The following is a 16,678-nucleotide window of genomic DNA, read 5'->3' on the forward strand; positions in this document are numbered from 1 at the left end:
TATTAGTGGCCTGCTAGACGAATAGGCCGAGGCTAATGTTAATGTTGAATCTACATAAATGAAGCTGTCCATTTAAAATGTATAAGTCCCAACTCAAAACCTACAGGGTTTAAAGGAAGTAGAAGTATTTTAAACAGGTTTTGTTTTACTGATAGGAAATATAAACAAGTCTGGTTACAGTGCCAAATTGCATTTATTTGATCTAATTCATGAAGTATTTAACATGTGTATACACTGAGAGCCACAACATTAGAACCAGTGGCAGGTGAAATGAATAACATTCATCATTGTGTTCCAATGCCATGTTCGGCTGTGAAACCATGAGTCCTAGCATACATGTGGATGTCTCTTTGACAAACACCAGTCACCCAAACACATACATATACACATATACACATACATATATATATATATATATTTATATTTATATTTATATTTATTTGTTTATTTTATATATATATATTTATATTAATTATTCATTCATTTATATTCATGATATCATCAAGGACATGCATGAATTTATTGAGGAAAGGAACATTTGCCAGGAAGGTGTTGTTTATTCAAAGAAAGAGTTTTATTAGCACAAACACAAACACACAGCATGTACAAAGCATAATATGCCCACACAACAAACGGGAAGCTCACAAGAGCCCCAAAATCCTACAGCACCGCGAAGTGTCTGTTTCTGCAGACGTCTGTGGTGCAATGCCCTGTACTTCGGAATTGCCTCTCATGTGACAGCTGTGTGGCGCAGAGCTCGGTGAGCTCCCGGCTGCGAAAGGACGGAGGTCGCACAATTCATCCAGACGCCCGCCATCTTGTGCCGTCTTCCTCCTCAGACATCAGGTCCATGGCGGCGCACTTCGAAAGGTCCACCTCATCCTCAGCTAGCACTCTGTCTCGCTTCCAGCAGCTGTAAAAACAATCAATAAAGACGACCAGTACTGCGCGATGCACTGCGTATTGATACAACACATCTATTATTTAATAGAATAATAGTCACATTGACCAAAGACGGATCTAATCTAATAAATCTTACCCTCTTTGTCCTCGATCGACTCCGAGCTGAACTCCTCACAGCGTCCGCCTGCGATGCAAGATCTGGTTGTTTGTTGTCCTGCGTACTGTCTCGTAATGTCTTACAGGCAGCTGGAAAACAATTAAAAACAGTGGTATGAATAAAGAAACGTAAGTCACAGTAAAATTAAACGAGGGAGAAAACAGTAACAGTTACTTACACACAATGGCGTCATTATCGGCATCGTGTAAATCTGGACTTGCAGACATAGCTCCGAGCTAATAGGAGGCCGCGGCCTTGTTATGATGCGAGGTTAGTCTGTGAAAACAAAATGCTCGCAGCGATAAACCTCCGTGTCCCTCTGAGGCAGCAAAGCTAAGTCCGTCGGCAAATCTCCTCCAGTCAGCACAGGCCTCCTCTTGACAATGGCCGGGCCGCTAGCCTAGCTCCTGCTAGCTAGCTCCTGCTAGCTAGCTTAGCCAAACTTGCTTCGTGTCCATTAAAACACAAACACTTCAACTGCGATGGAGAGTCCAACTCACACACTTACAGCACGTCGTCCGACAACAGTTCACAGTCTGCTAGTGATAAAACACGACACTGACAACACACACAGTCCACTGTTCGCTGCTCGACGCCATTAACTCTCCGCTCCTTCTTCCTCGTCACTGACGCTCCGGTCTACCCGGAAGTGTAAAAACTCTTACAGGTCATGAACCCTCACACGCAATAAGAATTACTTTTCAACTGCTTTTAAGACATTCAGAACCTGAAATTATAGAAATACTTTTTTTTTACATTTTGATATCTTGGTTATCTCAAAATATTTCATGCAAATTTTAACCTCTTAACAACTGGCGTTTTATCTTTAACTTGTTCCCAGGAGAGAGGGAGAGAAAAAAAGAATAAATAATCTTTTTTACATAACATTGACCATTGCTAATGACATACACAGTAATTAATCTAGCATACTTTCATTAAATAAATCAATTCAAGCTAAAATATAAGGGTCTATCATTAGGCTATACTATACCTCATCTATTTATACCAGAGATTTTCTTTAAATGAAGTTAACAACTTTTAGAAAAACTCCCCCTGCTACCCTGATTTGCATTTGTATAGCTCACAACATTTTCATTAACATGTTAAAGCCTCCCCTAGAATCAGGGGGAGGGGGGTCATTGGGGGACAACTGCCAAGCAAGGCCCACGTCAATTTCCGACAATTTACGTCAGTTTTCGGTGTTGCCCAATAATACCCAACTGCAGCCACAGCGACCCCCGAAGCCACTACAAACCACGCCCCATACAAACCACGCCTCTACAAACTACGCCTACGTGTTGCTACGGTGGCCGGGAAGGACGATTAAACTCACAGCAGCAAATGCAAGCAGTCAAAGAAGAAGAAGAAAAAGGAAAATGCAGCCAAGACAAGACGGCAATGCCAGTTCAGGTGAGACGCATTTATATTATTTTTAAGTTCCCGGTTAGGAGGTGTAAACATTGAACACTTAATGTCATTTTAACCGTACGTTCGCCAACCGCAGTTGTCAGCAGCGCCTGTAGGCAGACAAGATGGAGATGCCGTTTCAGGTTAGGTCGTTTACATTTTGGGAAGATGTTGACGTTTAATTTAATGTTTGAGACGTCTTTTGCCAGGCAGAAAGAGCATTAATGACTGTTTTTCAAAGACACCGGACTATTTGTAAAAAAAAAAAAACAACACATTTCGTCAAACCGATACACTGAAAATGTGCGTAAGCAAACCCATTTTGTGTCGTCTTTTACGTTATGAAAATCAGGTTAATGACTGAGCAAGGGATGATAACAGAAGTATTGAGGGAACACGGCACGTAGACGCAGAATATTGTCATTTAACTCAACATATCAATGTGTTATTTTGACACACAAAAACATTAAAAAATAGGGTCATGTTTTATATCACTTCAAATAACTGTACTGGCTAGAGATTTATTAACGGTGACGTTTAAGTGCATGTCAGAAAGTGACATACAAATACATTTATTGCAAAAATGACAGATGTATTCTTGAATCCATTTAAATTGTTCACGTTTGATTGTTTTATTGTAAAAAGCAGAAAGTTTGTACATTTTGTCAATAAACCTAATTTGCAATGGGGGTGCGATAATTTTAAGTGCAAATGTCAATCCTACCTGGATCCCCATAAATCAAACTGACACAATTATGGTTTGCTTTCTTCAGAGTCCACAGGACATCGACCACATGTACAGCAAGAGGCCTTACAGCTCTCCACCCAGAGAGCATGTTAATGTGAGTGAAGATTAACCCAAGAGAACAACATATCCAGTGTTCACAGCTGTGCACTAAGCCATGACTTTGTGTGTCTTGATTAAGGACTATAATGACAGCATGGACTAACATGATGTGGTCACCACAACCAGAGACGTTGGGATCCTGAGTGAAGACGCATCTTTCCACAGGCTTGTGGTGAGGACATGCAAAGGATCAACAAACAACAAATCTTATTTGATATACTTAACCAGAATAATTACGTTTAACATCTGAATGCTGTTTGATCAGATTTTAGGAAAGGGCTCAGCAAGCTGAACACCATAGAAAAGTCACTAGTGACCTTCATGTAACGTTCATCACTCAGGATAACGGTCTACTGCAACATCTTGAAGTGAGTTTGAAAATGGAATTTAAGTCACATAGTGTAACTCATTTTGGTCCAAATATGTTAAATGAATGATTTAAGTGAAACATTTTCTGTTAGCCTAGTGTTCGTACATTTATTTTGAGCATTCTCCTAAGAAATATATATATTTACAGGCAGTCATCACATGAAAAGTTACATCCTCATGGGCTCATGACACAGGCAACAGTCCATGCCCTTTCAGCTGTCCATGCATTTTCCATTGACAGAGCCACAGAAGTGTATAAATGTGGACTGCAGTATGACTTGAGGTATGCTACATACATAAGGAGAGTGCTAATACCTATAAGTATTGTTTTTTACCTTGTTTATGACAGCCTTTCCGTGTTAATTTCCTTTTACTAATCGCTATTTTCTTCCATTTTGTCTCATCAGTGAAAAACGGCTGTTGGCTCATTACATGACAAACAACATGAGCAAGGAGGCAAAACAGCAACTAGAAAAATATGCTGAAAAACTCAGAAGAGCTCTGGACTCTGAGGAGTTTTTAAAGACGCTTTAGAATGTATGTAGGATGAATTAAAAAATAGTCTGTGAAATGATAATGTTTTATTTTATTGCCAATAAAAGTTGTTGCTGGCTAATTCATTTGTCTCAACTTTTGTGTTTTGAGGTACATATTTTAAAGACCTGTGTATGGTCATATTTATAAATACATAAATACATTTTATTTGTGTCAAAGGGCCAGCAGTCTTTTCTGTTAACCCATAAGAAATCATCACCTTAGAGTGATAATTATGGCATCTGATGTAGTAGGCCAAGCTCTGTGACAGTGTGGCTCTTAGAAAAACGGCTGGTGGAAACAACCTATTTTAATCGAAATGACTACTACTAATTATTATTATTATTATTGTAAATATTTAATTTTATTGAGTTTAAAATAACCTTGTGCACATACATTAGTCACTTATATAAAAAATGAAAAGATGCATGCACCAGATTTAGCAGGCCTATCTAATCTTTTATCAGATTAATCTTTTATCCCAATCTTTTATTTTTTTTATTACTTAACTTTCTATTTTTGTATATGTTTATAGTTTCAAGCAAATTGTTTGCATTGAAAAGCATTTAATGTTGTGAATCAACCGTTAAAGTTGTTAAAAATGATCTGGTTATTGCTTTGTTTCCTTTGTGTTTGCTTTCTAAGTGCTCAGGGCCTCCACAGCCACCGTAGTGTTGTATGGGCGTGTTTTGTGTGGGCGTGGTTTGTAATGGGCGTGGTTTGGAGCGGCTCTGGCTTGGCTGCGGCTGCAGCTAGACCCTTCTCGTGTTGCCTGCAAATTGCCGCAAACCTGAAATTCCACGTCAATCTACAGTGCCGCATACTGACGAAAATCCCACTTTTCATGCAGTGTATTTTATGTTATGTTTGTGTTCGTCCAGCAGGTGGCGCCTGCCGGACACAGTTAACAGTTGATTTTTAGACTAACAGATGATTTTCAGTCCTTCACTTTCTTCCCAGGTTGCCAGTTTGGACTCAACACATCCTCCACACGGCTCTGGATCCAGACAGACGGACCAAACCTTCATCCAGTCTGCTTCAGTTTTCAGCGACAACGCTTAAAGACCTAAGGTACAGTAAACTGTCACTAACATGTGGCTGCACTAAACCAATTTATCGTTTATAAACTTTTAAACTCGTAACACCTCGGCGGGACGCGTTTGTTCAGACCGGAAGTGTTCTTGTGATAGTGAAGAAGACGTTAACGGTAAGCTAGCTGAAGCTTTTCACATTAAGTTAGCAGACATTATTTCAAAGATTTGAGCGGTGGAAACGAAATACAGAGTGTGACGTGTGGATAAATGTTACGTTTCATAAACGTGTCGTTAAATGTTGCATGTTTTCGGCGGTGACAAAGCATTCAAGTTAGCCATTTGGGAATGCTACATATGCTAGTAGCTAACGTTAGCTTCGCCGCTAGCTAACCGCTAACTCACTGACATTGACTGACGTTCATCTTGGCTGGCAGCTGTTAATTAGCGAATCTAAGAGACTGATTCTGGGCGAGTAGTAAGTTAACAGGTTATTTTATCAGCCATACATAGTTCGGTTGTTCTCTCAGTTAGCTAGTAAATCATTTGGTCTAACAATGTTAAAAAAAATACTGAAGGAATCAGTAACTTAATGCAGGAGCTTGGTGCCATTTTGGTGATAAAATGTCCTTTTCGCCTCACTGACAAAATCCAAAACTCAAAGACAATACATTTTTTAATTACTTGAGGCAGACAAAAATGAGCAATTTGTAAACAAGACATATTGGATGATACATTGATAAACAAGACTGCTACAGATTATTTTTCTGTCATTAACTAATCCATTAAATTGTTTAATCTTAAAATCAAATCTGTCATGTTTATTACTAAACATTTTTGATTATTTTCTTGATTAATTTATTAGTTATTTGGTCTACAAATATTTTGTCTTGTCTTAACTGTCACAGAGGACTAAAGAAAACAAATTATTCACAAGAAACTGGAATCTGAATATTCTGCCTTTTCTTCTCTTGAGAAAATAACTTAAACTGATTAATTGATCATAAAAAATAATAGCTGACAACTATCTAGTAATCATTGCAGCTCGAATATAAAAAAAAGGGTTTATAAGGGATCATGTAGATGTATTTGATGTCTTTTCTGCCATTGCCAGCTTCATGTAGTTCACATGTTTAAGTGAATTTAGGTATGCAGATAATTTTTATTGTTTATTGTTACGATTGTGGCATCGTCTCCATTATGATGCTTTATTGAAAGTTATCAGCTAAAGGTCAGTAAAATAAAAATGAAGAGAAAAATATGACAAACTTTAATAGGAAATTCTGGGGCAGTTGTAAAATTATTACAACTGACTTATTTGATTCAGTTAAATTTTTCCACAGATTGCTTGAAAAGCATGGAGGATAAAGATGCGTTCAAATACAGTCCAAGAGGAGGTGCTGCTAGTTTGCAGTCTCCATCTGACTTGCACCTTCACCATCCTCGTCACCTGACTGATGACGTACCTGATCAAAGCGGCGGGACTGAACTGAGGTAATGAAAGAAGTGGCGCTGTTGTATTTTAGTAAGAGTAACACTCGACAAGTCAAGGTGAGCTTTATTTTTACAGAACATTGGTTTTCACAACAAGCACATATATTTTTCAGCTGCAAAGGTTGTGTTTCATATTATTTGAAGTCAACAGAAAAAATAAATGTTTTAGGATGTTTTTTAATAACTGAGCACATATGTTAGGTCCTTAGGGATGCTGCCCTTGTATCTAGGGCAATAAAACCTCAAGGTATAGAAACGGTATTTGACCCAGATGATCCAAGAGGTCTGTCTGGCTAATAGTTTTCTAAGCAGGTCGCACATAAATGATGGAGCGTAGCCACCACTAAAACAACTCGTTTAAATGTATATTTGTCTGGACAAGAGATGGGACTTTTTTGTGGGTTACCACCTGTATCCACTTAATCATTTCCCTGTTTCACTACATGTGTTTTTTTTTCTTATTTCTTGGGGGTTCACCTTTATAGCTCAGGTTAACAGCCTCTTTTATTAAAACAGTTTCTGAGTCAAAGGCACTTTGGCTTCTGTTCTGTTGTGGCTGCTTGTGTTACTAAGGCTTCACATCGGGCAGGTGAGGAGTCTGCAGGCGAGTGTGTCCACTTAGAATTGGACACACACACACTGTAAGTTACTGAAGCTCATTAATGACTGCACCCATAGTAACAGGACACTGGACAACCCACGGGCTCATTTGGATGTACTTGGTTTTGATCTACTCTGAACCTTTGTTGCCTTAATCCTCCTCTTCTTTCCATTTTTTTTCTCTCTGTCCAGGTAAGAAATTGGCAATCAAAACTCTACTTTTAATTAAAGACCAAAATATCCCCCCAAAGTCTCTGAGAAGTTTTCAGCTGAATACCTGAAACTTAAATGAAGCAGTGGGATCTCATTTGTGAGTCCACAGGCTTATTCCTTTACGCTTCTACTTAAGCATGCAGGTAGAGAAATGGTTTATTAGGCACTGGTGAGCCTTGTAATGATGCTTTGCTCATGAATGTCACCCTTCGTTTTCAGACTCCTTCACTGCTCAACAATTCTCCTCTTGAAGGTTTTTGCAATGAGAGTAAAATGTAACCAAATGTGTTCAGATACTTAAATACTGTTCCTGTTACTGTTCATCTCCATCCATCCAGACGTTTTGAGGGATCATCAGCTCAATTTACAAGATTAAAGCTGGTCATTGTTTGTATCACTGTCGTAGAAATAATCTACCTGCTCCTGGAGACTATGACCAAATGAAAGAGGCTTTACTCCCCGAAGGAGGCGACGGACCCGGACTGAAGAGGACTCCCATCCAAAAACTCAACGACAACCTTGATTCTGCCGACGTCGTATTGGAAGACGAGGTAAATAAATGGAAATTTGTAATGTCTCACTTTACCACTGTTTACTGTAGCAAAGACCATATCTTAAATGTGTTTATTTCTTAGGCTTTCTCCTACTTATCTGATCATAAAGGATGAGATCATCTATATTGTCTGCTGTCATGACGAAGGTGTCCTTAACAGACAATCTGAAACAATGTGGGAATAAATGCCGCTATTAAGCCACATTGGAAAATCTGACGTCAAAGTGAAATCTCAACATCTGGAATGATTAACAAGCAGTACAGCAGTGTTTGATACCATCATCCAGCTAACTGAAGGCGTTCAAAACCATCTGTAGCCATCATGTTTATCACTTAAAAAGTATTCTTCACTAAATTAACACTTAAAATGTAGGTCAAAGGTTGTAATGAGGAGGAAACCACAGTCCTTTTTAAAAAGAAATGTGTTTTACCTTTAACCAGAATTTTTTGTTTTTGTCAGGATGAAGGATCAGGTGATGACACAACTGTCCTCTCTCTCCCCGGTATGTCACCTGTTGCAAGCATACATTCGGAAGAAGACCTCCTCCTTGACCAGACAGCAGGCTTTCTCCAAATAAAGAAAGAAACAAATCAGGACAAGAGCACAAAGACTGAAGGTGCAGTAGTCGTAGTCGAACATAGAATCATCACACATCTTCCAGCTAAGTCAGTAAACCATCTCTTCAGGTCTAGTGACCACGTGCCAGCACATATTTCTAATTTTGAAAACAAATCCAACAAACTTTTGTTCCTCTGGAGGTTAGAAGCATTTATGCTTTGGACTGAAGGGTCTTTGAAATGTATACAAAGTAATGGAAAGCTGCACACATTTACAGATACACATGTTTTATTTGATTGGCTTTAGGAAAAGTAGTAAAAATTATAAACAATACACAAATTTATGAGCAGACCAGGCTGAAGATTTAATTAAAAAGCTCTCCATGGAACAAAGAAACCAGTCTGGGAAATTACATGTGATGAAAATGTACATGTGTTTAAATCTTTGACAAGATGTACAGTTACAATTATAGTTTCTGTAATGAGATTTCCACCATGAACACGTGAGCAGTAAGTGTATGATGGTGTGCTTCATTCATAAAACACCAGGTCAGAAATGTTACGCTGCTGATCATGTTGGAGCAGAAGGCAAAGCAACAGATGGACAGCGACAATATCAGAAAATAAAAAATGCTTTGTCACTTCAGAATATTGCAGCACTACAAAGCACTTTCTGCTGTTGCATTACTGTCAGTTTACAGCACAAAAACCTTAAGAAGTGTCACAGAGCTTTAGGCAGTCGACTAACTGTTACACTGAGTTCAATAGCAGCTTATAAAAATGTTCAAGGCAAACACTACTTTGCTCTTGTAAATTTGAAAGGGTTTCTTGACAGCACTGACATGGTGACTCTCCCCTGATCATATAGCTGTCTCTGGATTTTGTTTTTATCTTTCTTGTAGTTTGGAAAACTGACTGGCACAAGAGTCACATGGCCATCATAAGTAGCGAGAAGTTCGACAGCCTCCTGAAGATGTGTCCTGATTTCTCTGGCTGTAAGAGCCACATGGCAGCATTTGTATTGATAAGAGGTAAGCACCAAGCCTCTGTATATAACCAGTTTATTTAGTCATTATTATTTATCATGTATACACTGCTATGTATTAGAGATGCACCGATCAGGATTTTTGGGGCCGATCACCGATCACCAAAAGCAGTATCTGCCGATCCCGATATTGCCGATCACCGATCACAGCGTCAAATCCATACATTTTTCTATATTGTTGTCTTGTGTAACTTTCATATATTTAATATGTAAGTTAAAGTTACATTAGAAAGTAGTTTTTGTTAAGTAGGGTTAGGGTGAGGTGGGTTTTGTGACACCACACTGAATATTAGTGTTATTGAATATTTCTCCCAATAGAAATTCCCCAAAATTATGGCAAAGCACATTTTTTCCAAACAAAAAATTGTAGAATAACCAGCAGGAGACCACTGATGTGTGGAGTGATTTTGGTGGCACTACACTCTGAATAAAGTTATTGAATGTTTTGTAGTTTCTCTTTTCGGTGTTGCACTTTGTAGACGGTCCCTGCGCCCTCGTCTCACAGCTGGCCGACCACACAGACCAGAGTTAATGTCCAGACGCTCGTTTTGATTAACATACAATTGTAGCTCGTTGTCTATCATAGTACGGTAGGAAAGAGCCGTCAGTTGTGTTTTAACAAGGTTGCACTTATGAGTTATTGATCCGGGAAGTTCGAATCTGTGAATATATTTCCAACTTTACCGGACTAAATCCTACCACATAAGTCAGTTACGTATCATCGTTACGCTGCGCTCGCTCGCTGTGCTGTAAGTTTCGTTCTTCTGTTTTGAGACGCTGCTGCTGTTTGAGAGGCTTTCACGTGAGATCATCGTGATGATGAGACTCCACCTGCGCGAACCGCAGACTCACTGAAGTTACTGTGAGTGACTACTGTGCACTCAGGTGGCTGTAATTAAAGGCAAGCTCGCTACGCTGACCGGGCCAGGGGCACAGAGGCCACTGTGGCGCGGGGCAACGGCGGCCATGAAATTCTCACCCTGCATGCAGTTAATGCACTGTCTTTATACTTAAACGTCATCTGATCGGCCTGACGTGATCTATTTTGAGAACTCCGATCAAAACCGATAGGGGCATTATCGGCCGATTGCGATCGGTTGCCGATCGATCGGTGCATCTCTACTATGTATATATGCCGATAAAGAATGAATAAATATGTGACATACAATGTAGCAATAACTAACTTTCATCTTATGTTGAAAATACTTTTGCAGGAATGTCTTGATGTATTGTAAATAAACTTTTATGTAAAGAAAGAAAAAAGATGTTTTGTCGGCCAGTTCCCTCCACAGGTTAGACATTTTTATGCTGTGGAGCTCTTATCTATCTTTTTTTAATTTAAAGAAGCCTGTCTGATAAATACCTGCAAGTCTTTTAGTCTCACGAGACAGTTTGGTATCAATGTCATTAAACTTTTGCCTTCCTCTAGACCTTTTACATTCCACCAAGGCTTTTAAAATGTATTGTTAAAGTAACCTGAAATTAAACAAACACAAACACCTCACTTGTTACTGTAGCTTACTTTTATAGTTGCATCCCCTTCACTCATCATCCTCCATCTCAGTCATATCTCTGTCTCTGTCTGTAGCAGTTGCTTTTATCTAAATGGGCAAAGTAAACAATGAATTGTTAAGAGAAAACTTTCCTTCTCCGTCAGAGGTGCTGGACACAGAGGGTCGCCCGTGTGAGCGGTACAAGGTGGTGGCGTTGGGCGCTGGACGCTCAAGCTGCAAGTCGTGGCTTTGTTACAACGGGATTATGGTCCATGACTGTCACGCCATCGTCATCGCCAGACGGTCTCTTCTTAGGTACAGACTGCTAATATACGAGATTATGTATATTTAGATGTAACTCTACTGATGTTTTTCTTCTTTGTTTCAATAATGGCTTCTTCACCAACTGCAGATATGAACAGAATAACACCACATGTTTTACTTACATTTGATTCCACAAGAGCAGAATACAGAATACCATTTTCCCTTCAAATAACCTTGTGAGAGTGAGAACGATTTACTTACCAGAATTGATTATCTTAGTAGCGTCACGTGAGATGATTTACAAAATGTGCATGAGGTCTGTGAGTTCCTTCAGTCATAGAAACAACCTGTTAAATTGAATAATTCCCAATGATTTATCGGTGACAGGGTGTCTGGGCCCAGACCACGACCATGGCCGACTTATTAGTGACCACAGTTTGCATTTTGGTCATTCTATGAAAAAGGGGACATGACTTCCTCACTCATCTCTCGTCAAATAGCCCAATGTTGCTAACTTTATACTAACCTTCTATTTCTAAGTTTTGAAATTAGCTTTTTTAACACAGCTGTTAATTCCAGCTTGTTGGAGCCATTATTGTGCACTAGACACTGAAACAGGAGCCTGTTCCTACTTATATCTGCACAAACTTTCATGCTAACCTTCGGGCTTCTTTCACCAGTGACTGGGGACGTCTTATGTTCTTATATAAGTGCTACTCAGTGGTATCTTTGTCTCTTCAGCCCTTTCAGTTGTCAGTCTGTTTAAAACCACTGTAGAGTGTTTTGTTGGCATTTGCATTTTTTCAACCCCTTCATACAAACTAAAATGTGAAGAGGACTTTCTAAAACCTAAAAGCACGAAAGGCCATTCATTAAATCAAATCAAGCTTCTGAAGTAGGCGACTCCAAACTTTCTGATATTGTTTTACATGAACTAATATATAAAAAAAAGCCAAACTTTTCATGAATAATCATTATGAAGTCATGACATTCCTTCTCATCAAATGTTCGAGCTGGCAGTCTGAATCAGCTCGCTGTTTCTCTCCCATCATTGATGGTGTTTCTGGTGCATTGAAAGTGCCGGTGTGGCTCAAAGTGAGAATGGTATTTTCTGGCTTGTGTTCAGGTTTCTGTACAAACAGCTTCTGCTGTTCTTTGATGCCGATCCAAAGGCCAAGGAGAACTGTATTTTTGAGAGCACTGCAGACAGCCACCAGCTTCAGCTCAAACCCAAGATCAGTCTGCATCTCTACACCAATCAGTGTCCTGAAGGAGCAGCTAAGAACTTCCACTTCAAGTACAGCCGTCTGTTATTCCAATCGTTCAAGTGTTTCAGTATTTGTCCTGTGTGCTCTGTTTAAAGCAGCAGTTTGCAGTGTGTAGGTGAAGTGCCGTGGGGTGATAGATTTGAAGGATTTCTTTTCAAAAGAGCAGATTTGACTTCAGAAGAATAGTGGAATCCTGCAAAGGTTGTTTTAAAAGACACTTACTATTATCCTGTCGATACGTTTATTTAAAACTGGTTATTGAATCTCTCTTTTTGAGTCAATTCCTAACTTACATGTTAGTATATACGGCTCACTTTTCTCTACAAGTGTGCGTCTTTGAGTTTTTTTCACATGAGTAAAAGACAATGTCATGTCCTGTTTAGGGGCCCTGCAAACAACACTACCACTATGAAGCTGCAGTATCACGCCAAGGGCCTGCTGGTCCCTGCAGCCTACCTGGACCTGAGCATCTTCGGTGCCAGAGTCTGCTGCATGTCTGGAAGTGACAAGCTGTGCCGCTGGACCGTCACTGGGGTTCAGGGTGCCTTACTGAGCCACTTCATCCAGCCACTCTACATCACCAGCATGGTGCTAGGTAAAGAGCCTCAAAGCAGTTTTTTTTAGAAGGTGCTCTTATTTGATTTCTTGCCAAGGGTTGTGTGAGAAGATTGACTCTCATGTCTGTTCGCGCGATATGAAGCTATAGCCGGCAGCTTCCTGCTCTCAGCCAGGAAACAGTCCGGCAGATAACTCCATGCCTCATTTTTATACTTTGGAGTTTTCTCATTGGAGTTACTGAGCTTAACAGGTGCTGGTAGGCAGATTTGTTGCCTTTGGTCAGAGACGGGCTCGCTGTTTCTCCCTGTTTACAGTCTTTATGCTAAGCAAATGTATATTTACCGTAAAGACATGAGATCAATTTTCTCATCCATCCATTAGCATGAAGGTCAGTAAATGTATTATAGTGGTGATTTCTTCACACAATAAAACCCGGTATTTTAGATCGAGGTGGTGTAATTTCCAATACATAAACAGAAAGCGAGAGGTTTTTAAAACTTGTCAAATTAAGCCGTTGAGCTGAAGTGATAATAACGTACTAGTTCTGTGTTTCTGAAGGTACTTGGAGATAATACTGACATTGTTGTGTTTATTTAGGGACCCAGAGGCTCTTTAATACCGAAATGTCTGATATCACCAACAAGCGACTGAGTGATCAACTGGCGGACTTTCTGCCGCCATCCTACAAAAAACACAACATCTTCTTTGTCTGTGGCGACTACGTGGGGCCCAGTGCGGCCTCACGACAGCACAACGATCTCAGCATCAACTGGTGCATCGGAGATAAGGATGTTGAAGTTCTGGACAGTAGCAACGGCTTCATCGTCGATGGGTAAGAAGCAGATACATTCTACAAGAAATCACTGTTGTTTGTATATTCAAAGACAAGTGAAGATGGTCACTGACTTGTGGGGCCAGTATGAGTCTTGTACTGACTAAAACTTACATAATTTACTCCTGAAGCCAGTTCCAGGTGAAGAGCAGAACTGATGGTGAGCCTGATGCAGTTTGCTTGTTTGACAGTCTCAGAGAGGCCTGCAGCTCCTGCCTTCCCTTGGTTTTGTAGCCGCAGACAACTGCTGATGTCCAGTAGCTAGAGTGTGACACAGACTGGAGGCTGTGTTGTCCTTGAGCAGAGATTACAGCCAAAAATAGATTTGAGATCCTGCATAGAGCCCGCAGTATAGCTGCCTCTGTCCTGCAGCCCTGAACTATTAGTTTTAGGCAACACCATGGTTTAAACATGTCAGGGTGAGCTCTGCAGCGTGTTCCAAACAATAAACTAAAAATAGTCAAAGAAGAATAGGCTCCTGAAAAACACCAGAATGCATTTAAGGGCAAGAATGCAGGACGTTGAGTGTGCAGGGAGGTGGAGAGGATTGAAAGAATGGCAAGAACAACAACTGAAAAAGAAATTCTAGTGTGAAAACAAAAGATCACATGAGGCTATTTTAATTTAGTGATGTAGAAGTTGAGTGCCAACTACTCCTAGAATCTTTTAGCTAGGATTTTCAGCTCCGAAGCAAGTAATTGTTTCCTAAAAACCCTGGCTCGCGCCCAAATTTCTTGAATTCTGCCAGGACGAATCCATTATATGTGCAATGTATCCGTGATAGAAAACAAACTGAAGTGGATGAACAATATCAGGGGCTGTAGGTCTGAAACAGACCTTAAAATGATTTTATATAAGTCAATCTGCACAGGCATCTGCTAATGTCAGCCTCCATCAATGCTGGCATACTTCACAACTCTCCCCAAATGTTGTCTTTAATGAAAACACTGGCTTCTCAACACTGGTCCATTTTCCAGGCGACCACTCCGGGGTTCCCCCAGGACTTTGCTCAGCAGCAGTGCTAAGTGCTGCCGGCAGGAAACCCTGCCCACTCTCACTCAGACCACACTCCAAACAGCATTTTGCTGGAAGAGCTCAGAAGAATTGGCTTGCCAAATATATTTTCATGTTTAGCACAGCTGAGCCCCTGAAGCAGTCTGCATCCTCCAAAATAGTGTTGAAGGTGAAAGTGCAGAAGTGATACACTTTACATCCACAGATCTGCAGTTAAGGTCTTCTGAGTGACATCATTCACCTCTCACTTCTGCTGATTAACTGGCCAGCTTCTCTGTGATACATTGGGGGAGTGTGTGACTTACACACTTTACAAAGCAAATCTACGTATCCAGTATATGAAAAACAAAAGGCCATTATTTCATTTAGCTGGTAACTTGCTTTATTTATTTATTTGTTTGTTTATTTAAAAGGGACAATGCACATCAATTAACATTTATTAGTTTACACTCAAAATGTAAATATGCCAGAGTTAGCAAAAAAGCTCATTTTCGTCTGTAGTCCCTTGGCAGGTCAACACATCACAAATAACCATAAAAGCTTTTTGGATAATGTCTGAATCTCTAGTAAGTCTGCAAAAGAAGGCAACACACGGATGTACAGTGAACAATATGTAATGTAAATAGTGTTGGACACAAAGCTTTGAAAAAAAATGTGCTCTGCAGATATTTGTTATGATATTTTTTTTTGTTTGTTTGTTTTTTTAGACCATTCAGGACACGAGTAATGTGTTTGTGAGAAATCTTGAGGTAGCTTATCTATGTGGTTTATCTGAAATGCCCTAATATGAATATTCGATAAATATATAGGAATCATAGGAATATTTGTTGTGGTGCACTTTTTTATTTCCCAGCTCTCCATCTGTGAGTGGACCTGGCTTCTCTAGCAGACTTTGTAAGAGAGCTCTCTACACTTACTTCCAACGAGTTGCACAGCTCGGCGAGCACAGCTACCTGCTGGAACTGCCCTCCTACCACAGTGTCAAGGTGTGTCACCTACAGAATGATAACATGAATATGCAAAAAACTGTAGATATGTAAAACTGTCTCAAATGTGATAAATTATGTCGTAAATGGTTTGTTTTATAGGTGGAGGCCTTCGCCTACCAGACAGTCAAAGATTATGTTAAAGAACAGTTCCTGAGCAACCACGCCGGTTTCTGGAGTTCAAAAAAGCTGGTGGACTGTTTCAGCATCTGAATGTGCTTCTAGTAACAAGCTGTGTAGAAGCTCATCCGAGTTCCTCTGGAGATGTTGTTTCTGTTGTTCTGTGCACTTCACTAATTACCCCTGAAAAGTAATCTGGGTTTTGTTTTATGCATAATGTTGTTGTTTTCAGTTTGTGTAGGTGTCTGAGAAAATAAAGGAGACCCTGCTGCCGTGCACCAGTGAAGTAGTCCAGTTGAATGAGTTGTGGGTGGAAAAACATTGGTAAAAGGCCCACATTGTTTTTACCCTGTAAAGTAGAACTGAGCAATTATCAGTTGTTCTGTTGTTTTGTAGCCAAAAGTTTGTTGTGATTAACAACAAAGTATTTTG

General features: G+C 39.8%; 1 protein-coding gene and 1 long non-coding RNA gene across 6 annotated transcripts; both read left to right on the top strand.

Annotated features, from left to right (window-relative positions):
• Positions 1-2,297: 2,297 nt before the first annotated feature.
• On the top strand, positions 2,298-4,303 carry LOC115593623 (uncharacterized). Of its 2 annotated transcripts, XR_003986340.1 has the most exons (6): positions 2,298-2,470; positions 3,241-3,309; positions 3,394-3,486; positions 3,580-3,682; positions 3,832-3,966; positions 4,091-4,303. It is a non-coding gene; the product is annotated as an uncharacterized LOC115593623 (long non-coding RNA). The 2 variants fall into 2 exon arrangements; XR_003986339.1 differs by having other exon boundaries at positions 3,394-3,682.
• Positions 4,304-5,138: 835 nt separating this feature from the next.
• adad2 (adenosine deaminase domain containing 2) lies at positions 5,139-16,528 on the top strand. 4 transcript variants are annotated; one of them, XM_030438829.1, is made up of 11 exons: positions 5,139-5,288; positions 6,592-6,742; positions 7,962-8,106; positions 8,569-8,725; positions 9,569-9,697; positions 11,369-11,519; positions 12,595-12,765; positions 13,120-13,331; positions 13,892-14,126; positions 15,994-16,126; positions 16,229-16,528. In XM_030438829.1, the coding sequence occupies exons 2-11, from the start codon at positions 6,606-6,608 to the stop codon at positions 16,337-16,339; spliced, it is 1,581 nt and encodes a 526-aa protein (XP_030294689.1). In that variant the 5' UTR covers positions 5,139-5,288; positions 6,592-6,605; the 3' UTR covers positions 16,340-16,528. The 4 variants fall into 4 exon arrangements, with proteins under 4 accessions (XP_030294689.1, XP_030294691.1, XP_030294690.1 ...); XM_030438831.1 differs by having other exon boundaries at positions 5,150-5,288; positions 6,576-6,742; XM_030438830.1 differs by having other exon boundaries at positions 5,288-5,424.
• The last annotated feature ends 150 nt before the right edge of the window (positions 16,529-16,678 follow it).

Source organism: Sparus aurata, chromosome 13 (genome assembly GCF_900880675.1).
Source record: "Sparus aurata chromosome 13, fSpaAur1.1, whole genome shotgun sequence".
Lineage (NCBI taxonomy): Eukaryota > Metazoa > Chordata > Actinopteri > Spariformes > Sparidae > Sparus > Sparus aurata.

Excerpts from the sequence above, each read along its gene's own strand:
- adad2 (XM_030438829.1), top strand. The coding sequence starts at position 6,606 with ATGGAGGATAAAGATGCGTTCAAATACAGTCCAAGAGGAGGTGCTGCT. Across the intron at positions 6,743-7,961 it reads AGCGGCGGGACTGAACTGAG|AAATAATCTACCTGCTCCTG; the intron begins GTAATGAAAGAA and ends TCACTGTCGTAG. Across the intron at positions 8,726-9,568 it reads CAAGAGCACAAAGACTGAAG|TTTGGAAAACTGACTGGCAC; the intron begins GTGCAGTAGTCG and ends TCTTTCTTGTAG.